General features: G+C 47.1%; 1 protein-coding gene across 1 annotated transcript; it reads left to right on the top strand.

The window, feature by feature from the left end:
- The first annotated feature begins 2,528 nt into the window (after positions 1-2,528).
- On the top strand, positions 2,529-23,568 carry LOC138797124 (zinc finger protein 154-like). The gene is made up of 6 exons (XM_069976923.1): positions 2,529-2,647; positions 7,885-7,994; positions 8,078-8,153; positions 8,267-8,361; positions 8,546-8,663; positions 22,571-23,568. The coding sequence occupies exons 2-6, from the start codon at positions 7,917-7,919 to the stop codon at positions 23,566-23,568; spliced, it is 1,365 nt and encodes a 454-aa protein (XP_069833024.1). The 5' UTR covers positions 2,529-2,647; positions 7,885-7,916.
- Positions 23,569-24,429: the final 861 nt, after the last annotated feature.

The following is a 24,429-nucleotide window of genomic DNA, read 5'->3' on the forward strand; positions in this document are numbered from 1 at the left end:
ATTTTTAACACAATGTAACATCCCTCCTCCTGTAAGCTTACCTTACTGCTGGGGTCACACACTGATAGTAACACAATGTAACACCCCTCCTCCTGTAAGCTTACCTTACTGCTGGGGTCACACACTGATAGTAACACAATGTAACACCCCTCCTCCTGTAAGCTTACCTTACTGCTGGGGTCACACACTGATAGTAACACAATGTAACACCCCTCCTCCTGTAAGCTTACCTTACTGCTGGGGTCACACTGATAGTAACACAATGTAACACCCCTCCTCCTGTAAGCTTACCTTACTGCTGGGGTCACACACTGATAGTAACACAATGTAACACCCCTCCTCCTGTAAGCTTACCTTACTGCTGGGGTCACACTGATAGTAACACAATGTAACATCCCTCCTCCTGTAAGCTTACCTTACTGCTGGGGTCACACACTGATAGTAACACAATGTAACATCCCTCCTCCTGTAAGCTTACCTTACTGCTGGGGTCACACACTGATAGTAACACAATGTAACACCCCTCCTCCTGTAAGCTTACCTTACTGCTGGGGTCACACACTGATAGTAACACAATGTAACATCCCTCCTCCTGTAAGCTTACCTTACTGCTGGGGGGGGGGGGTCACACACTGATAGTCACACAATGTAACACCCCTCCTCCTGTAAGCTTACCTTACTGCTGGGGTCACACTGATAGTAACACAATGTAACATCCCTCCTCCTGTAAGCTTACCTTACTGCTGGGGGGGACACACTGATAGTAACACAATGTAACACCCCTCCTCCTGTAAGCTTACCTTACTGCTGGGGTCACACTGATAGTAACACAATGTAACATCCCTCCTCCTGTAAGCTTACCTTACTGCTGGGGTCACACTGATAGTAACACAATGTAACACCCCTCCTCCTGTAAGCTTACCTTACTGCTGGGGGGTCACACTGATAGTAACACAATGTAACATCCCCCCTCCTGTAAGCTTACCTTACTGCTGGGGTCACACACTGATAGTAACACAATGTAACACCCCTCCTCCTGTAAGCTTACCTCATCCTCTCTTCTTCTGCTTCATCCTCCACTTTAATATTAGTCACCTGATTTCCCCCCTGATGGGACATATAGAACAATTCAGTACAATCCAGCAGACAGGAGGGAAAATCTAACACATCAACATAAGAAACCAGCAACATGTATCTATCAGCCTCATCACATCTATGAGTGCAGGAGCAACAACCACCAGCACCGGGGGGCGCTATAGAGATATAGTGCTGTAGCATCAGCCTCATCTACCTGCTGATTGTCTGCTGGGACATTTCCCTCTGGACAGTCCTGGGAATACAGAGGACGGGGACACCTCTCTGGTGGATTCCTGTCACTGCCTCCATCTGTAGGGAACACACAGGGAGCCAATCCATTATACACTGCTACATGTCACCAGGAGGAGGGGGATGGGGGGAGGAGGAGGATGGGGGGAGGATGAGGAGGAGGGGAGGAGGAGGAGGATGGGAGGAAGAGGAGGGAGATGGGAGGAGGAGGAGGATGGGGGGAGGAGGAGGAGGATGGGAGGAGGAGGATGGGAGGAGGAGGAGGATGGGAGGAGGAGGAGGATGTAGGGGCCCCTCCCCCCTGCTCTCTAGCATCAGGAAGGTCTCCTCTTACCTTGTGCTGTGAGGCCGGGCGGCTGATCCTCCATCATGAGCGGCTGCTCCCCCCGGTACAGATCCTTGTGTCCTTCTACATACTCCCACTCCTCCATGGAGAAATAGACGGCCACATCCTGACACCTTATAGGAACCTGACACACACAATGATCACACAGTCATCCCCCCCAGCCTGCTGCCTCCTGGATTACTCTATCATCTCCCAGCATTCCCCAGTGTCACCTCTCCAGTCAGCAGCTCAGTCATCCTGTGGGTGAGTTCTAGGATCTTCTGCTCATGTATCAGTGATGGAGGCTCCGTGATGGGGCCCCGGGCCCTGCTCCGCCCTCCTGACTCCTGGGGGAAGGCCACACCCTCCCCCCATGTCTTCTTCACTATGGTGTAATCCTGGGGATGGAGAGAGACAATGAGGGGACTGAGCCCAGTATTCCTGCCTCCTCCTCACTACAAAGAGGAGATTGTCCCCCTGTATAGAGCTCTAGTGAGGAGGAGGAGGAGGAGACACATCTGGACTACTAGGGTCAGTGCTGGAGACCACCGCACCTACAAAGAGGAGACCAGATCCAGAACATAGAGCGGGGGAGGGAGGGAGGGGCCAAAGAGCCCAGACAACAATGGTGGAAATCTAGAGAAGTTACCTCTCCGGTCAGCAGGCGGATGATCTCCAAGGTGACGTGTAATATTCTCTTACTGATCTCATTCCTGTCCTTCTCCATCATATAGAAGGGTATAAGGTCCTGGCAGTGCAGTGTGTGGGGAGCCCCGCCCACTCCTGTCACATGATCACAGGTCCTTCACCACAATCTCTTCTCTCCTGCACTGCTGAGCTCCGCCCCCACATGTACTGGTCACATGACTGTGACATCATCACAGGTCCTACCCCTCCAGCATCTCCCAGATACAGAGCAGCTCCTGGTCGGGCAGTCACTGCTGTTGTGTTGTGTGTGGAGATCTCTGCTCCTCAGTGTGTGACCCCAGCAGTAAGGTAAGCTTACAGGAGGAGGGGTGTTACATTGTGTTACTATCAGTGTGACCCCCCAGCAGTAAGGTAAGCTTACAGGAGGAGGGATGTTACATTGTGTTACTATCAGTGTGACCCCCCAGCAGTAAGGTAAGCTTACAGGAGGAGGGGTGTTACATTGTGTTACTATCAGTGTGTGACCCCCCCCCCCCCCCAGCAGTAAGGTAAGCTTACAGGAGGAGGGATGTTACATTGTGTTACTATCAGTGTGTGACCCCAGCAGTAAGGTAAGCTTACAGGAGGAGGGGTGTTACATTGTGTTACTATCAGTGTGTGACCCCAGCAGTAAGGTAAGCTTACAGGAGGAGGGATGTTACATTGTGTTACTATCAGTGTGACCCCAGCAGTAAGGTAAGCTTACAGGAGGAGGGGTGTTACATTGTGTTACTATCAGTGTGTGACCCCCCCAGCAGTAAGGTAAGCTTACAGGAGGAGGGGTGTTACATTGTGTTACTATCAGTGTGACCCCAGCAGTAAGGTAAGCTTACAGGAGGAGGGGTGTTACATTGTGTTACTATCAGTGTGACCCCAGCAGTAAGGTAAGCTTACAGGAGAAGGGATGTTACATTGTGTTACTATCAGTGTGACCCCCCAGCAGTAAGGTAAGCTTACAGGAGGAGGGATGTTACATTGTGTTACTATCAGTGTGTGACCCCAGCAGTAAGGTAAGCTTACAGGAGGAGGGATGTTACATTGTGTTACTATCAGTGTGTGACCCCCCAGCAGTAAGGTAAGCTTACAGGAGGAGGGATGTTACATTGTGTTACTATCAGTGTGACCCCAGCAGTAAGGTAAGCTTACAGGAGGAGGGGTGTTACATTGTGTTACTATCAGTGTGACCCCAGCAGTAAGGTAAGCTTACAGGAGGAGGGATGTTACATTGTGTTACTATCAGTGTGACCCCCCCAGCAGTAAGGTAAGCTTACAGGAGGAGGGATGTTACATTGTGTTACTATCAGTGTGACCCCCCCAGCAGTAAGGTAAGCTTACAGGAGGAGGGATGTTACATTGTGTTACTATTAGTGTGTGACCCCCCCAGCAGTAAGGTAAGCTTACAGGAGGAGGGATGTTACATTGTGTTACTATCAGTGTGTGACCCCAGCAGTAAGGTAAGCTTACAGGAGGAGGGGTGTTACATTGTGTTACTATCAGTGTGTGACCCCAGCAGTAAGGTAAGCTTACAGGAGGAGGGGTGTTACATTGTGTTACTATCAGTGTGTGACCCCAGCAGTAAGGTAAGCTTACAGGAGGAGGAGTGTTACATTGTGTTACTGTCAGTGTGTGACCCCAGCAGTAAGGTAAGCTTACAGGAGGAGGGATGTTACATTGTGTTACTATCAGTGTGACCCCAGCAGTAAGGTAAGCTTACAGGAGGAGGGATGTTACATTGTGTTACTATCAGTGTGACCCCCCAGCAGTAAGGTAAGCTTACAGGAGGAGGGATGTTACATTGTGTTACTATCAGTGTGTGACCCCCCAGCAGTAAGGTAAGCTTACAGGAGGAGGGATGTTACATTGTGTTACTATCAGTGTGTGACCCCAGCAGTAAGGTAAGCTTACAGGAGGAGGGATGTTACATTGTGTTACTATCAGTGTGACCCCAGCAGTAAGGTAAGCTTACAGGAGGAGGGATGTTACATTGTGTTACTATCAGTGTGACCCCCCCAGCAGTAAGGTAAGCTTACAGGAGGAGGGATGTTACATTGTGTTACTATCAGTGTGTGACCCCAGCAGTAAGGTAAGCTTACAGGAGGAGGGGTGTTACATTGTGTTACTATCAATGTGTGACCCCAGCAGTAAGGTAAGCTTACAGGAGGAGGGGTGTTACATTGTGTTACTATCAGTGTGTGACCCCCCCAGCAGTAAGGTAAGCTTACAGGAGGAGGGGTGTTACATTGTGTTACTATCAGTGTGTGACCCCAGCAGTAAGGTAAGCTTACAGGAGGAGGGGTGTTACATTGTGTTACTATCAGTGTGACTCCCCCCCCAGCAGTAAGGTAAGCTTACAGGAGGAGGGGTGTTACATTGTGTTACTATCAGTGTGACCCCCCCAGCAGTAAGGTAAGCTTACAGGAGAAGGGATGTTACATTGTGTTACTATCAGTGTGACCCCCCAGCAGTAAGGTAAGCTTACAGGAGGAGGGATGTTACATTGTGTTACTATCAGTATGTGACCCCAGCAGTAAGGTAAGCTTACAGGAGGAGGGGTGTTACATTGTGTTACTATCAGTATGTGACCCCAGCAGTAAGGTAAGCTTACAGGAGGAGGGGTGTTACATTGTGTTACTATCAGTGTGTGACCCCAGCAGTAAGGTAAGCTTACAGGAGGGGGGATGTTACATTGTGTTACTATCAGTGTGACCCCCCAGCAGTAAGGTAAGCTTACAGGAGGAGGGGTGTTACATTGTGTTACTATCAGTGTGACCCCAGCAGTAAGGTAAGCTTACAGGAGGAGGGATGTTACATTGTGTTACTATCAGTGTGACCCCAGCAGTAAGGTAAGCTTACAGGAGGAGGGGTGTTACATTGTGTTACTATCAGTGTGACCCCCCCAGCAGTAAGGTAAGCTTACAGGAGGAGGGATGTTACATTGTGTTACTATCAGTGTGACCCCAGCAGTAAGGTAAGCTTACAGGAGGAGGGGTGTTACATTGTGTGACTATCAGTGTGTGACCCCCCCCCCCAGCAGTAAGGTAAGCTTACAGGAGGAGGGATGTTACATTGTGTTACTATCAGTGTGTGACCCCAGCAGTAAGGTAAGCTTACAGGAGGAGGGGTGTTACATTGTGTTACTATCAGTGTGTGACCCCAGTGTGAATGTCCTTTATGCATCATGTGTTGTCAGTGCTGAGAATTTCCCCCTATATTTATCACATAATGGGGACATACTACCTGTGACTATATTTAGTGCATTTATTTGTATGACAACACAACAGATAGAATATGTGGATGGAAAGACTGGTGTCTGCTTCATGCTCCAAGCGTGTATCGGGGGTGTAGCGGATAGATGTATTTAGCCACATAAGGACATTCATTACCAACAGTGGGACTCACATTAGGGGTATTTGTATCTATAATTCTCTACCCCTATCCTTCCTTTTCGTATTTATTTATTTATTTTGTAGTTCTCTTTGGTTGTACCTTATCCTTGTATCATTATGGTTTGGTTATTTGTGATATGACTAATGAGAATATTGGGGTCATCTTACCCGGCTACTATACCATTATTGAGAGTCTCCTGAGGAGCCCGGCTTATGGCCCGGGTGAAACGCGTTGAGACGAGATATTGAGACAAGAGAGACGAGATATTGAGACAAGAATATCACACTTTTAGGGCCCATTGACCGAATGGTGAAAGGTCCTATATTTTTGCTAAGAAAATTTTGATATAGATTTATCCTCGTGTGTTATTTGGAACAGAAATTTTAAATATAGAAATAAAAGGTATGTTTTAAGTGATGTTACATTGTGTTACTATCAGTGTGACCCCCCCCAGCAGTAAGGTAAGCTTACAGGAGGAGGGATGTTACATTGTGTTACTATCAGTGTGACCCCCCCAGCAGTAAGGTAAGCTTACAGGAGGAGGGATGTTACATTGTGTTACTATCAGTGTGACCCCCCCAGCAGTAAGGTAAGCTTACAGGAGGAGGGATGTTACATTGTGTTACTATCAGTGTGACCCCAGCAGTAAGGTAAGCTTACAGGAGGAGGGATGTTACATTGTGTTACTATCAGTGTGTGACCCCCCAGCAGTAAGGTAAGCTTACAGGAGGAGGGATGTTACATTGTGTTACTATCAGTGTGTGACCCCAGCAGTAAGGTAAGCTTACAGGAGGAGGGATGTTACATTGTGTTACTATCAGTGTGACCCCCCAGCAGTAAGGTAAGCTTACAGGAGGAGGGATGTTACATTGTGTTACTATCAGTGTGTGACCCCCCCCAGCAGTAAGGTAAGCTTACAGGAGAAGGGATGTTACATTGTGTTACTATCAGTGTGACCCCAGCAGTAAGGTAAGCTTACAGGAGGAGGGATGTTACATTGTGTTACTATCAGTGTGACCCCAGCAGTAAGGTAAGCTTACAGGAGGAGGGATGTTACATTGTGTTACTATCAGTGTGACCCCCCCAGCAGTAAGGTAAGCTTACAGGAGGAGGGATGTTACATTGTGTTACTATCAGTGTGTGACCCCAGCAGTAAGGTAAGCTTACAGGAGGAGGGATGTTACATTGTGTTACTATCAGTGTGTGACCCCAGCAGTAAGGTAAGCTTACAGGAGGAGGGATGTTACATTGTGTTACTATCAGTGTGTGACCCCAGCAGTAAGGTAAGCTTACAGGAGCAGGGATGTTACATTGTGTTACTATCAGTGTGTGACCCCAGCAGTAAGGTAAGCTTACAGGAGGAGGGATGTTACATTGTGTTACTATCAGTGTGTGACCCCCCAGCAGTAAGGTAAGCTTACAGGAGGAGGGATGTTACATTGTGTTACTATCAGTGTGACCCCAGCAGTAAGGTAAGCTTACAGGAGGAGGGATGTTACATTGTGTTACTATCAGTGTGACCCCCCCAGCAGTAAGGTAAGCTTACAGGAGGAGGGATGTTACATTGTGTTACTATCAGTGTGACCCCAGCAGTAAGGTAAGCTTACAGGAGGAGGGATGTTACATTGTGTTACTATCAGTGTGTGACCCCAGCAGTAAGGTAAGCTTACAGGAGGAGGGATGTTACATTGTGTTACTATCAGTGTGTGACCCCAGCAGTAAGGTAAGCTTACAGGAGGAGGGATGTTACATTGTGTTACTATCAGTGTGTGACCCCCCAGCAGTAAGGTAAGCTTACAGGAGGAGGGATGTTACATTGTGTTACTATCAGTGTGACCCCAGCAGTAAGGTAAGCTTACAGGAGGAGGGATGTTACATTGTGTTACTATCAGTGTGACCCCCCCAGCAGTAAGGTAAGCTTACAGGAGGAGGGATGTTACATTGTGTTACTATCAGTGTGACCCCAGCAGTAAGGTAAGCTTACAGGAGGAGGGATGTTACATTGTGTTACTATCAGTGTGTGACCCCCCCAGCAGTAAGGTAAGCTTACAGGAGGAGGGGTGTTACATTGTGTTACTGTTAGTGTGACCCCAGCAGTAAGGTAAGCTTACAGGAGGAGGGATGTTATCTGTGAAATAACTTTTTCCTTCCTGTATCAGGACACAAGGATCTGTACTGGGAGCGGCGGCTCATGATGGAGGATCAGCAGTCAGATGGAGGCGGTGATAGAAATCCATCAAAGAGACGTCCCCGTCCTCTGTATTCCCAGGTAGATGAGGCTGAAGACCCCACCTAATATAATGATAAGGTGAATGAGCTCAGGGTAATTTTGTTTCTTTTTTCTCTGTTTAGGATGAAGATCTGATGGATATTAAGGTTGAGGTTATAGATGACATAGAAGAGGAGGATGTCTGGTCTGATCAGCAGGGTAAGGAGGGGTAGACTGTCATTGGTTATGCTGGAATTTTATCTCATGAGGATCTGCTAGATATTAATGACATCCTCCGCTCCTCATCACATTTTCATTTCATTTCCCTACAGATGAAGGCAGTGACAGGAATCCACCAGAGAGATGTCCCTGTCCTCTGTATTCCCAGGACTGTCCAGAGGGAAATGTCCCAGCAGACAATCAGCAGGTAGATGAGGCTGATGCTATAGCACTATATCTCTATAGCGCCCCCCGGTGCTGGTGGTTGTTGCTCCTGCACTCATAGATGTGATGAGGCTGATAGATACATGTTGCTGGTTTCTTATGTTGATGTGTTAGATTTTCCCTCCTGTCTGCTGGATTGTACTGAATTGTTCTGTATGTCCCATCAGGGGGGAGATCAGGTGATTAAAATTAAAGTGGAGGATGAAGCAGAAGAAGAGAGGATGATGGGCGATCCCCCGTGTATGAGTGAGGTGAAGGAGGAGAAGTCGGGAGCTGCTGCCCCAGGTATGGTATAATAGAGTTCAGGGCCGTTTCTAGGTAATTTTGCCTACAGGGCGAATCTTGCTTGTGCTCTGCCCCCATAGTAATAATCCCCCCCCTGTGCTCCACCCCATAGTAATAATTCCCCCATGGTTTGTACACATATAGTAATAACCCCCCCTGTGCTTTCCCCATAGTATTATCCCCCCCTTTGTTCCCCCCCATAGTAATACTCCCCCCTGTGCTCCCCCATAGTAATTATTCCCCCTGTGCTCCCCCATAGTAATAATCCACCCTGTACTCCCCCCATAATAATAATCCCCCCATGCTTTGTCCATATAGTAATACTCCCCCGCATGCTCTGCCCCATAGTAATAATGCCCCCTATGCTCCCCCCATAGTAATAATGCCCCTGTGTTCCCCCATAGAAATAATCCCCCTGTGCTTCCCCCATAGTAATAATCCCGCTGTGGTTTCCCCATAGCAATAATCCCCCTGTGCTTCCCCCATAGTAATAATCCCCCCATGCTTTGTCCATATAGTAATACCCCCCGCATTCTCTGCCCCACAGTAATAATGCCCCCCTGTGCTCCCCCCATAGTAATAATGCCCCCTGTGTTTCCCCATAGTAACATAGTAAATACGGTTGAAAGAAGACTAGAGTCCATCAGGTTCAACCTAGGGAAATCCTACTGTATTGATCCAGGGAAGGAAAAAACCCCCGCGAGGCAGACGACAATTGCCCCACCACAGGGAGAAAACTCCCCCCCCCCCCCCCCGACTCCAATGGCAACCAGAACAATCCCCGGATCAACGTATCACCGGAAATCTAATGCCCATAACTTGTAATATTATATTGTTCAAGAAAATCATCCAGGCCTCCCTTGTACATATATAATGAATCGGCCATGACAACATCGTGTGGCAGAGAGTCCCACAGTCTTACCGCTCGTACAGTAAAGAACCCGCATCGATGCTGATGATAAAATCTTCTTTCCTCTAGACGTAGAGGATGCCCCCTTGTCAGGTTACAGACCTAGGAGTAAGGAGACCACTACAAAGATCTATTTGTACAAATTGTACAATGTACAAATATATTTGTACATTGGGATCAGATCGCCCCTAAGACGTCTTTTTTCTAGCGTAAATAACCCCAAGCGTGATAACCTGTCCTGGTCCTGTAACCCCCCCCCCCCCCCATTCCCTTAATGACCTTTGTTGCCCTCCTCTGCACCCGCTCTAGTTCAGCTGTGTCCTTCTTATATACCGGTGCCCAAAACTGTACACAGTATATACCGGTGCCCGGTGCTGTATACAGTATATACCATGTGTGGTCTGACCAGTGATTTATAAAGAGGCAAAACTATGTTCTCATCTTTAGCATCTCGGCCTCTTTTGATGCCTCCCATTATTTTATTAGCCTTGGCAGCTGCTGCCTGGCACTGATCACTGTAGATGAGGCTACTGTCCACCAATACCCCCAGGTCCTTTTCGGCAGCAGTGTTACCCAGTGTTTTATTATTTAGCACATAACTGTACTTATTATTTCTATGGCCCAAATGCATAACCTTACATTTATCCACATTATACATCTGCCATTTCACCGCCCAAGCCTCTAGCTTCTCCAAATCCCTCTGTAATATGATATTATCCTCCTCTGTACTGATTACTTTACCCAGTTTAGTATCATCTGCAAAAATGGAGATTCTACTCTGTAGCCCCTCAACAAGATCATTAATAAAAATATTAAAAGAAGTGGACCCAACACTGACCCCTGTGGTACCCCACTAGTAACTGTGACCCAACACGGACCCCTATGGTACCCCACTAGTAACTGTGACCTAACACTGACCCCTGTGGTACCCCACTAGTAACTGTGACCCAACACTGACCCCTATGGTACCCCACTAGTAACTGTGACACAACACTGACCCCTGTGGTACCCCACTAGTAACTGTGACCCAACACTGACCCCTATGGTACCCCACTAGTAACTGTGACCCAACACTGACCCCTGTGGTACCCCACTAGTAACTGTGACCCAACACTGCCCCCTGCTGTACCCCACTAGTAACTGACCCAACACTGACCCCTGTGGTACCCCACTAGTAACTGTGACCCAACACTGACCCCTGTGGTACCCCACTAGTAACTGTGACCCAACACTGACCCCTGTGGTACCCCACTAGTAACTGTGACCCAACACTGACCCCTATGGTACCCCACTAGTAACTGTGACCCAACACTGACCCCTGTGGTACCCCACTAGTAACTGTGACCCAACACTGCCCCCTGCTGTACCCCACTAGTAACTAAAACCCAACCTGAATATGTTCCATCAATGACCACCCTCTGTTTTCTATCACACAACCAGTTACTTACCCATTTGCATACGTTTTCCCCCAGTCCCAGCATCCTCATTTTGTAGACCGACATTTCATGCGGCACAGTATCATATACTATAGAAACGTCCAGATACACAACGTCCACAGCCCCCCCCAGGTCCAGTCTATATACACAACGTCCACAGCCTCCCCCCGGTCTAGTCTATATACACAACGTCCACAGCCTCCCCCTGGTCCAGTCTATATACACATATACAGCCTCCCCCAGGTCCAGTCTATATACACATATACAGCCTCCCCCAGGTCCTGTCTATATACACATATACAGCCTCCCCCAGGTCCTGTCTATATACACATACACAGCCTCCCCCAGGTCCTGTCTATATACACATATACAGCCTCCCCCAGGTCCTGTCTATATACACAACATCCACAGCCCCCCCAGGTCCAGTCTATATACACATATACAGCCTCCCCCAGGTCCAGTCTATATACACAACATCCACAGCCCCCCCAGGTCCAGTCTATATACACATATACAGCCTCCCCCAGGTCCTGTCTATATACACATATACAGCCTCCCCCTGGTCCTGTCTATATACACATATACAGCTTCCCCCAGGTCCAGTCTATATACACATATACAGCCTCCCCCAGGTCCAGTCTATATACACATATACAGCCTCCCCCAGGTCCTGTCTATATACACATATACAGCCTCCCCCAGGTCCTGTCTATATATACACATATACAGCCTCCCCCAGGTCCTGTCTATATATACATATACAGCCTCCCCCAGGTCCTGTCTATATACACATATACAGCCTCCCCCAGGTCCAGTCTATATACACATATACAGCCTCCCCCAGGTCCTGTCTATATACACATACACAGCCTCCCCCCGGTCCTGTCTATATACACATATACAGCCTCCCCCAGGTCCTGTCTATATACACATATACAGCCTCCCCCAGGTCCAGTCTATATACACAACATCCACAGCCCCCCCAGGTCCAGTCTATATACACATATACAGCCTCCCCCAGGTCCAGTCTATATACACATATACAGCCTCCCCAAGGTCCTATCTATATACACATACACAGCCTCCCCCCGGTCCTGTCTATATACACATATACAGCTTCCCCCAGGTCCAGTCTATATACACATATACAGCCTCCCCCAGGTCCTGTCTATATACACATATACAGCCTCCCCCAGGTCCTGTCTATATACACATATACAGCCTCCCCCAGGTCCAGTCTATATACACATACACAGCCTCCCCCAGGTCCTATCTATATACACATATACAGCCTCCCCCAGGTCCTATCTATATACACATACACAGCCTCCCCCCGGTCCAGTCTATATACACAACATCCACAGCCTCCCCCAGGTCCAGTCTATATACACATATACAGCCTCCCCCAGGTCCTGTCTATATACACATATACAGCCTCCCCCAGGTCCTATCTATATACACATACACAGCCTCCCCCCGGTCCAGTCTATATACACAACATCCACAGCCTCCCCCAGGTCCAGTCTATATACATATATACAGCCTCCCCCAGGTCCTGTCTATATACACATATACAGCCTCCCCCAGGTCCTGTCTATATACACATATACAGCCTCCCCCAGGTCCAGTCTATATACACATATACAGCCTCCCCCAGGTCCTGTCTATATATACACATATACAGCCTCCCCCAGGTCCTGTCTATATACACATATACAGCCTCCCCCCAGGTCCTGTCTATATATACACATATACAGCCTCCCCCAGGTCTAGTATATATACACATATACAGCCTCCCCCAGGTCCTGTCTATATACACATACACAGCCTCCCCCAGGTCCTGTCTATATACACATATACAGCCTCCCCCAGGTCCTGTCTATATACACATACACAGCCTCCCCAAGGTCCTATCTATATACACATACACAGCCTCCCCCCGGTCCTGTCTATATACACATATACAGCTTCCCCCAGGTCCAGTCTATATACACATACACAGCCTCCCCCAGGTCCTATCTATATACACATACACAGCCTCCCCCAGGTCCTGTCTATATACACATACACAGCCTCCCCCAGGTCCTGTCTATATACACATACACAGCCTCCCCCAGGTCCTGTCTATATACACATACACAGCCTCCCCCAGGTCCTATCTATATACACATATACAGCCTCCCCCAGGTCCTATCTATATACACATACACAGCCTCCCCCCGGTCCAGTCTATATACACATATACAGCCTCCCCCAGGTCCAGTCTATATACACATATACAGCCTCCCCCAGGTCCAGTCTATATACACATACACAGCCTCCCCCAGGTCCAGTCTATATACACATATACAGCCTCCCCCAGGTCTAGTATATATACACAACGTCCACAGCCTCCCCCAGGTCCAGTCTATAACTTACCTCTTCATAGAAGCCGATCAGATTAGTCTGACAGGACCGATCCCTCATAAATCCATGCTGGTGCTGCATCATAAGATTATTTTCATTAAGATACACCAGTATAGCAGCTCATATATATATATATATATATATATATATATATATATATATATATATATATATATATATATATATATATATATATATATATATATAGATTATATATATATATATATTATATATCAGTATAGCATCTTTTACAAACCCCTCACATGTGTTACCTACTATAGATGTTAGACTTACAGGCCTGTAGTTTCCAGGATCGCTCTTTGACCCCTTCTTGAATATTGGTAGCACATTAGCTATGCGCCAGTCCTGTGGAACAATCCCTGTCATAATAGAATCTATAAATATTAGGAATATCGGTCTGTCTAACACAGTACATAATTCCTGCAGTACTCTAGGATGGATACCTTCTGGGCCCGGTGACTTATGGATTTTAATGTTTTTAAGGCGTCTCCCCACTTCTTGTTGTGTTAGGCAGGTGAGATTTATGGGAGGATTTATATTATCCCTAGTCATGTCGTCTGTTATGGGAGTCTCCTCTGTGAATACAGTAGAGAAGAATGTATTTAGTAGATTGGCCTTTTCCTCTTCCCCCTCCACCATTACACCCAGATTATTTTTGAGGGGACCAACATTTTCAGTTTTAAGTCTTTTGTTGTTTATATAGGTGAAGAACATTTTGGGATTCCTATTACTTTCTGTTGCTATTTTTGCTTCTTTTATTTGCTTTTTACACATTCTATTCTTCTGCCTATAGTCGCTCTATGCTTCCCCACTACCATCTTGTTTTAGTAGTCTGACTGCTTGTTTCTTATCACTTATTGCCCCCCCCCCCTTATAGCTGTAGTTACCACATTGGATTTCTCTTATTTCTACTACGTTTATTCCCATATGGTACAGTATGTGTCCTTCACACCATTTACCCAGGATGCTCTTACATATGTCCCCGGGGTCCTCTCTTATATCTCAGGGCAGTGTCCCCCCAGTCTATGTCCCCGGGGTCCTCTCTTATATCTCAGGGCAGTGTCCCAGTCTATGTCCCCGGGGTCCTCTCTTATATCTCAGGGCAGTGTCCCCCCAGTCTATGTCCCCGGGGTCCTCTCTTATATCTCAGGGCAGTGTCTATGTCCCCGGGGTCCTCTCTTATATCTCAGGGCAGTGTCCCCCCAGTCTATGTCCCCGGGGTCCTCTCTTATATCTCAGGGCAGTGTCCCCCCAGTCTATGTCCCCGGGGTCCTCTCTTATATCTCAGGGCAGTGTCCCCCCAGTCTATGTCCCCGGGGTCCTCTCTTATATCTCAGGGCAGTGTCCCCCCAGTCTATGTCCCCGGGGTCCTCTCTTATATCTCAGGGCAGTGTCCCCCCAGTCTATGTCCCCGGGGTCCTCTCTTATATCTCAGGGCAGTGTCCCCCCAGTCTATGTCCCCGGGGTCCTCTCTTATATCTCAGGGCAGTGTCCCCCCAGTCTATGTCCCCGGGGTCCTCTCTTATATCTCAGGGCAGTGTCCCCCCAGTCTATGTCCCCGGGGTCCTCTCTTATATCTCAGGGCAGTGTCCCCCCAGTCTATGTCCCCGGGGTCCTCTCTTATATCTCAGGGCAGTGTCCCAGTCTATGTCCCCGGGGTCCTCTCTTATATCTCAGGGCAGTGTCTATGTCCCCGGGGTCCTCTCTTATATCTCAGGGCAGTGTCCCAGACTATGTCCCCGGGGTCCTCTCTTATATCTCAGGGCAGTGTCCCCCCAGTCTATGTCCTCGGGGTCCTCTCTTATATCTCAGGGCAGTGTCCCAGTCTATGTCCCCGGGGTCCTCTCTTATATCTCAGGGCAGTGTCCCCCCAGTCTATATCCCCGGGGTCCTCTCTTATATCTCAGGGCAGTGTCCCCCCAGTCTATGTCCCCGGGGTCCTCTCTTATATCTCAGGGCAGTGTCCCCCCAGTCTATGTCCCCAGGGTCCTCTCTTATATCTCAGGGCAGTGTCCCAATCTATGTCCCCGGGGTCCTCTCTTATATCTCAGGGCAGTGTCCCCCCAGTCTATGTCCCCGGGGTCCTCTCTTATATCTCAGGGCAGTGTCCCCCCAGTCTATATCCCCGGGGTCCTCTCTTATATCTCAGGGCAGTGTCCCCCCAGTCTATGTCCCCGGGGTCCTCTCTTATATCTCAGGGCAGTGTCTATGTCCCCGGGGTCCTCTCTTATATCTCAGGGCAGTGTCCCAGTCTATGTCCCCGGGGTCCTCTCTTATATCTCAGGGCAGTGTCCCCCCAGTCTATGTCCCCGGGGTCCTCTCTTATATCTCAGGGCAGTGTCCCAGTCTATGTCCCCGGGGTCCTCTCTTATATCTCAGGGCAGTGTCTATGTCCCCGGGGTCCTCTCTTATATCTCAGGGCAGTGTCCCAGACTATGTCCCCGGGGTCCTCTCTTATATCTCAGGGCAGTGTCCCCCCAGTCTATGTCCTCGGGGTCCTCTCTTATATCTCAGGGCAGTGTCCCAGTCTATGTCCCCGGGGTCCTCTCTTATATCTCAGGGCAGTGTCCCCCCAGTCTATATCCCCGGGGTCCTCTCTTATATCTCAGGGCAGTGTCCCCCCAGTCTATGTCCCCGGGGTCCTCTCTTATATCTCAGGGCAGTGTCCCCCCAGTCTATGTCCCCGGGGTCCTCTCTTATATCTCAGGGCAGTGTCCCCCCAGTCTATGTCCCCGGGGTCCTCTCTTATATCTCAGGGCAGTGTCCCCCCAATCTATGTCCCCGGGGTCCTCTCTTATATCTCAGGGCAGTGTCCCCCCAGTCTATGTCCCCGGGGTCCTCTCTTATATCTCAGGGCAGTGTCCCCCCAGTCTATGTCCCCGGGGTCCTCTCTTAGTTTTTGGAAATTAGCCTTCCTGAAATGTAATGTTTTTGTAGCCCCTCTGCTAATTATTTTATTGAAGGATAATTGAAAACTTACTATGTTATGGTCACTATTACCTAGGTGACCCCCCACCTCTATTTTTGATATTCTGTCTGGCCTATTGGCTAGATCAGGTCCAGGAGTGACCCCCCCTCTTGTTGGTTCCTGTACTAGTTGGGAAAGGTAATTATCTTTTACTATTTCCAGTCTCCGCTTCTCTTCCTGGAGCTGCAGGTTTCTGCTTTCCGGTATATATTGGGTAGTTATAGTCCCCCATAATAATGACGTCCTCCTGCTTTCCTGTATATATTGGGTAGTTATAGTCCCCCATAATAATGACTCCCCCCTGCTTTCCTGTATATATTATGGTAGTTATAGTCCCCCATAATAATGACGTCCCCCTGCTTTCCTGTATATATTTGGGTAGTTATAGTCCCCCATAATAATGACGTCCCCCTGCTTTCCTGTATATATTGGGTAGTTATAGCCCCCCCCCCCATAATAATGACTTCCCCCTGCTTTCCTGTATATATTGGGTAGTTATAGTCCCCCATAATAATGACGTCTCCCTGCTTTCCTGTATATATTGGGTAGTTATAGTCCCCCATAATAATGACGTCCCCCTGCTTTCCTGTATATATATTGGGTATAGTCCCCCATAATAATGACTTCCCCCTGCTTTCCTGTATATATTGGGTAGTTATAGTCCCCCATAATAATGACGTCCCTCTGCTTTCCTGTATATATTTGGGTAGTTATAGTCCCCCATAATAATGACTTCCCCCTGCTTTCCTGTATATATTGGGTAGTTATAGTCCCCCATAATAATGACTCCCCCCTGCTTTCCTGTATATATTATGGTAGTTATAGTCCCCCATAATAATGACTCCCCCCTGCTTTCCTGTATATATTATGGTAGTTATAGTCCCCCATAATAATGACGTCCCCCTGCTTTCCTGTATATATTATGGTAGTTATAGTCCCCCATAATAATGACGTCCCCCTGCTTTCCTGTATATTTGGGTAGTTATAGTCCCCCATAATAATGACGTCCCCCTGCTTTCCTGTATATATTGGGTAGTTATAGTCCCCCATAATAATGACGTCCCCCTGCTTTCCTGTATATATTTGGGTAGTTATAGTCCCCCATAATAATGACTTCCCCCTGCTTTCCTGTATATATTTGGCTAGTTATAGTCCCCCATAATAATGACGTCCCCCTGCTTTCCTGTATATATTATGGTAGTTATAGTCCCCCATAATAATGACTTCCCCCTGCTTTCCTGTATATATTGGGTAGTTATAGTCCCCCATAATAATGACTTCCCCCTGCTTTCCTGTATATATTGGGTAGTTATAGTCCCCCATAATAATGACGTCCCCCTGCTTTCCTGTATATATTATGGTAGTTATAGTCCCCCATAATAATGACGTCCCCCTGCTTTCCTGTATATATTATGGTAGTTATAGTCCCCCATAATAATGACGTCCCCCTGCTTTCCTGTATATATTTGGGTAGTTATAGTCCCCCATAATAATGACTTCCCCCTGCTTTCCTGTATATATTTGGCTAGTTATAGTCCCCCATAATAATGACGTCCCCCTGCTTTCCTGTATATATTATGGTAGTTATAGTCCCCCATAATAATGACTTCCCCCTGCTTTCCTGTATATATTGGGTAGTTATAGTCCCCCATAATAATGACTTCCCCCTGCTTTCCTGTATATATTGGGTAGTTATAGTCCCCCATAATAATGACGTCCCCCTGCTTTCCTGTATATATTATGGTAGTTATAGTCCCCCATAATAATGACGTCCCCCTGCTTTCCTGTATATATTTGGGTAGTTATAGTCCCCCATAATAATGACGTCCCCCTGCTTTCCTGTATATATTGGGTAGTTATAGCCCCCCCCCCCCCATAATAATGACTTCCCCCTGCTTTCCTGTATATATTGGGTAGTTATAGTCCCCCATAATAATGACTTCCCCCTGCTTTCCTGTATATATTTGGGTAGTTATAGTCCCCCATAATAATGACGTCCCCCTGCTTTCCTGTATATATTGGGTAGTTATAGCCCCCCCCCCCCATAATAATGACTTCCCCCTGCTTTCCTGTATATATTGGGTAGTTATAGTCCCCCATAATAATGACGTCCCCCTGCTTTCCTGTATATATTGGGTAGTTATAGTCCCCCATAATAATGACTTCCCTCTGCTTTCCTGTATATATTGGGTAGTTATAGTCCCCCATAATAATGACTTCCCCCTGCTTTCCTGTATATATTTGGGTAGTTATAGCCCCCCCCCCATAATAATGACGTCCCCCTGCTTTCCTGTATATTTGGGTAGTTATAGTCCCCCATAATAATGACGTCCCCCTGCTTTCCTGTATATATTGGGTAGTTATAGTCCCCCATAATAATGACGTCCCCCTGCTTTCCTGTATATATTTGGGTAGTTATAGTCCCCCATAATAATGACTTCCCCCTGCTTTCCTGTATATATTGGGTAGTTATAGTCCCCCATAATAATGACGTCCCCCTGCTTTCCTGTATATATTGGGTAGTTATAGTCCCCCATAATAATGACGTCCCCCTGCTTTCCTGTATATATATTGGGTATAGTCCCCCATAATAATGACTTCCCCCTGCTTTCCTGTATATATTGGGTAGTTATAGTCCCCCATAATAATGACTTCCTCCTGCTTTCCTGTATATATTATGGTAGTTATAGTCCCCCATAATAATGACGTCCCCCTGCTTTCCTGTATATATTGGGTAGTTATAGTCCCCATAATAATGACTTCCCCCTGCTTTCCTGTATATATTTGGGTAGTTATAGCCCCCCATAATAATGACGTCCCCCTGCTTTCCTGTATATATTTGGGTAGTTATAGTCCCCCATAATAATGACGTCCCCCTGCTTTCCTGTATATATTATGGTAGTTATAGTCCCCCATAATAATGACTTCCCCCCTGCTTTCCTGTATATATTATGGTAGTTATAGTCCCCCATAATAATGACTTCCCCCTGCTTTCGTGTATATATTGGGGTAGTTATAGTCCCCCATAATAATGACTTCCCCCTGCTTTCCTGTATATATTGGGTAGTTATAGTCCCCCATAATAATGACGTCCCCCTGCTTTCCTGTATATATTTGGGTAGTTATAGTCCCCCATAATAATGACTTCCCCCTGCTTTCCTGTATATATTTGGGTAGTTATAGTCCCCCATAATAATGACGTCCCCCTGCTTTCCTGTATATATTGGGTAGTTATAGTCCCCCATAATAATGACGTCCCCCTGCTTTCCTGTATATATTGGGTAGTTATAGTCCCCCATAATAATGACGTCCCCCTGCTTTCCTGTATATATTGGGTAGTTATAGTCCCCCATAATAATGACTTCCCCCTGCTTTCCTGTATATATTTGGCTAGTTATAGTCCCCCATAATTATGACTTCCCCCTGCTTTCCTGTATATATTATGGTAGTTATAGTCCCCCATAATAATGACTTCCCCCTGCTTTCCTGTATATATTTGGGTAGTTATAGTCCCCCATAATAATGACTTCTCCCTGCTTTCCTGTATATATTGGGTAGTTATAGTCCCCCATAATAATGACTTCTCCCTGCTTTCCTGTATATATTGGGTATAGCCCCCCATAATAATGACTTCCCCCTGCTTTCCTGTATATATTATGGTAGTTATAGTCCCCCATAATAATGACGTCCCCCTGCTTTCCTGTATATATTGGGTAGTTATAGTCCCCCATAATAATGACGTCCCCCTGCTTTCCTGTATATATTGGGTAGTTATAGTCCCCCATAATAATGACGTCCCCCTGCTTTCCTGTATATATTATGGTAGTTATAGCCCCCCATAATAATGACTTCCCCCTGCTTTCCTGTATATATTTGGGTAGTTATAGTCCCCCCCCCCCCATAATAATGACTTCCCCCTGCTTTCCTGTATATATTGGGTAGTTATAGTCCCCCATAATAATGACTTCCCCCTGCTTTCCTGTATATATTTGGGTAGTTATAGTCCCCCATAATAATGACTTCCCCCCTGCTTTCCTGTATATATTATGGTAGTTATAGTCCCCCATAATAATGACTTCCCCCCTGCTTTCCTGTATATATTGGGTAGTTATAGCCCCCCCCCATAATAATGACTTCCCCCTGCTTCGCTGCCGCATCTATTTGACTTATAAGAAGATTTTCTGATTCTTCCACTATACTTGGAGGTTTATAACTCACTCCTATAAGAATTTTATTATTATTCGTCCCTCCCCTTATTTCTACCCAAAGAGACTCCACATTATCATCACATATATCCTCCCGCAGAATAGGCTTAAGGCAGGATGTAACATATAGACAGACCCCTCCCCCTTTCTTATTTTTACGGTAATTTCTGAATAGACTATAACCCTGGATATTAACCTCCCAGTCATAGCTCTCGTCCAGCCAGGTCTCCCTTATCCCCACTATATCATATTTCTCCTCAACCATTGAGTTCTAATTCCTCAGCTTTATTAGTGAGGCTTTGAGCATTAGTATACCTACATTTAATATGTTTTTCCATATTCCCTTTCCTCTTGTCACTAGTGACTGTTCTAACCCCTCCCGCCGCTCCACCCCCAGTTCCATAATCTAGTAATAATCCCCCCTGTGCTCTACCCCATAGTAATAATCCCCCCTGTGCTCTACCCCATAGTAATAATCCCCCCTGTGCTCTACCCCATAGTAATAATCCCCCCTGTGCTCTACCCCATAGTAATAATCCCCCCTGTGCTCTACCCAATAGTAATAATCCCCCTGTGCTCCGCCCCATAGTAATAATCCCCTTGTGCTCCGCCCCATAGTAATAATCCCCCCTGTGATCCGCCCTATGGTAATAATCCCCCTGTGCTCTGTCCTCATAGTAAAAATCCCCCTGTGCTCCCCCCATAGTAAAAATCCCCCTGTGCTCCCCCCATAGTAATAATCCCCCTGTGCCCCCACCATAGTAATGCTCCCCCACATGCTTTGTCCATATAGTAACACCCCCACCATGCTCTGCATCATAGTAATACTCATACCCCAACCCCCCTCCCCTGCCAAACACACACACAAAGAAACCAAAACTTTATACTTGCCTTAATATAGAATACAGCGGGTCCCTGTCTCCTCCAGCCTGCGAGGGTCAGGCACCCGCACACATCTTCTCCCTCCTGCAGGGGCAGTGATATGACAACATTGTGCCTGTTGGAGGGAGAAGATGTGTGCGGGGGCGGCGGTGGCCTCGCCGATGCTGAGCGCAGTCCCAGACGGGGTGGCAGTGATATGTCATATAATGGGGTGAGAGGAGGGCCAGTTGATGGGCTGAGCGGGGGCGGGAGACTTGATTATCAGGTGATTGTGACCTCCAGCCTGTCCTCCTCTCGGTCCTCACACCCGTTGTATGGAGGACTCCGCAGGGAGGTTGTTCCATCATCAGATCTCTTATGGATGTTGCCGCTCAGATCCTTCTGTCTCTTCTTGTGATCCCAGATGGGATGATGGGAGATCGCGGTGACATCTAACCTAAAGGTAGAGAGGAAGGACTATTGCAGAACTACGATACCCATCATGCCTGGACAGCCAGAGCTGTAGCTCGCCAAGCATGATGGGAGTTTTAGTTATGTAACAGCTGGGGGGCCGTGAGTTTGACCCCTGGGCTATAGATGATGTATAACACCGAGATCTGGGGACGTTGCGGCCATTAGACTATACGGACCTCATTGTCCATGGATTCCGCCTGAGATGACAGCTTTGGCATATTCTCCTATTGGTCTAAACAGACTGATATCGATCCGTGTTATAGGGCCAGCGATCAGCTGATGAACAAATTGTTGTTCAGTGGAAAAAAAAAATTCTTTCAAATCAACTGGTCCCGGAAAGTGCCAGAGATTCGTAATTTACTACTATTTAAAAATCTCCTGTCTTCCAATACTTATCAGCTGCTGTATGTCCTAGAGGAAGTGGTGTATTCTCTCCAGTCTTACACAGTGCTCTCTGCTGCCACCTCTGTCCATGTCAGGGACTGCCCAGAGCAGCAGCAAATCCCTGTAGAAAACCTCTCCTGCTCTGGACAGTTCCTGAACTATCACTTTAACAAATACAGAAAGTGCCCAGAGCTTTGTGGTTTAAAGGAACAATAACTAGAGAAATGTTTTACCCCTAACAGAAAGAACGGACGCCATGTCAATAACCGTTAAAGAAGAAGATGACGAGATCCTGCAGTACACGGTGGGAGATGACGACTGCCCAGACCTGTCCTATAATCCTGCTGACCAGTTCCAGGTGGTCACTACCATCATAGATCACAAAGGGATAAAAAGGTTTCAGTGCAATGAATGTGGGAAAGAGTTCACCAGGAAGGCAGGTCTGTTCATACACCAGAGAATTCACACAGGAGAGAAGCCCTATGCATGCTCCCAGTGTGACAAATCCTTTATAAACCATTCAAGCCTTGTTAGACATGAGAGAGGTCACACAGGGGAGAAGCCCTATTCCTGTTCAGATTGTGGGAAATGTTTTACAAACAAGTCAACTCTTGATGCCCATGAGAAAACTCACACAGGTGAGAAGCCGTATTCATGTTCAGATTGCGGGAAGTGTTTTACTAGGAAGTCAAGTCTTCTTACACATTATAGACGTCACACGGGAGAGAAGTCGTACTCTTGTTCCGCGTGTAACAAATTTTTTAAAAATAAATCCAGTCTCGTTACACACGAGAAGAATCACACAGGAGAGAGGCCTTATGCATGTTCCGAATGTGGGAAATGTTTTACAAGTAAATCGAATCTTGTTACACATGAGAGAATTCACACAGGTGAGAGGCCATATTCATGCTCAGAATGTGGGAAAAGTTTTATAAATCAATCGTATCTTGTTATACATGAGAGAATTCATACCGGAGAGAGGCCATATGCATGTTCAACATGTGAGAAGTGTTTTATAAATAAATCTAGTCTAGTGATACACGAGAGAATTCACACAGGAGAGAGGCCATATGCATGCACCGAATGTGGGAAATGTTTTATAAAGCACTCGCAGCTTGTTATACATCGGAGAATTCACACAGGTGAAAAGCCGTTTTCATGCACAGAATGCGGGAAAGCATTTTCAAGTAAATCCGATCTGATTAAGCATAAGAAAAGTCACAAGCCATACGCATGTTGAATGCATGAATGTGGAAAATGTTTTACACATAAACCATATAAATCTTATAGAACATTAGAGAAGTCACGTTTAGAATATAAAGCTAAGGAATCAGAGATGTCACAGAACAAGTAGCCATTGATGAATTATATGTTAAAGTAGTTTTAAATGTTTTTATGCAGTTTTTGGAATAAACCTATATATACAGTCACTGTGAAGTGTGAGTCGTGTCGTGTCTGTGCGTAACTTCCATCTACGAGATACGGTGGCATCAAACTGGTCCGAGGGATACGGGTATAAGTGGTGGTATGTGGCATAGGAGAAGGTCCTGTGAGAGGCTGGGGACTCCCAACTCTCCACCGATAGATGATGTCAGGCATGATGGATTTCAATGGCTGACCCTATTGTTCTGGGAGGGATAAGCCAGAGCTGTCTGGCTGTGGCTTAGCACTCCCTTCTCCATAGGGAACACATGAAAAATCGTGATGCCGACCCTCCTGATAATTGTGCCTGGGAGCCTGATGGCGACCCTCCTGATAATTGTGCCCGAGATGGTGAAGCCGACCCTCCTGATAATTGTGCACGGCGCCCTGATGGCGACCCTCCTGATAATTGTGCCTGGGAGTGTGATGGCGACCCTCCTGATAATTGTGCCCGGGATGGGGAAGCCGACCCTCCTGATAATTGTGCTCGGGATCATGATGGCGACCCTCCTGATAATTGTGCCCGGCGCCCTGATGCCGACCCCCTCCTGATAATTGTGCCCGGGATTGTGATGCTGACCCTCCTGATAATTGTGCCCGGGACCCTGACGCCGCCCCCCCCCCCCCCCCCCCCCGATAATTGTGCTCAGGATCGTGAAGGCGATCCATCTGATAATTG

The sequence above is a fragment of the Dendropsophus ebraccatus genome, chromosome 7 (assembly GCF_027789765.1).
Source record: "Dendropsophus ebraccatus isolate aDenEbr1 chromosome 7, aDenEbr1.pat, whole genome shotgun sequence".
Taxonomy (NCBI): Eukaryota; Metazoa; Chordata; class Amphibia; order Anura; family Hylidae; genus Dendropsophus; species Dendropsophus ebraccatus.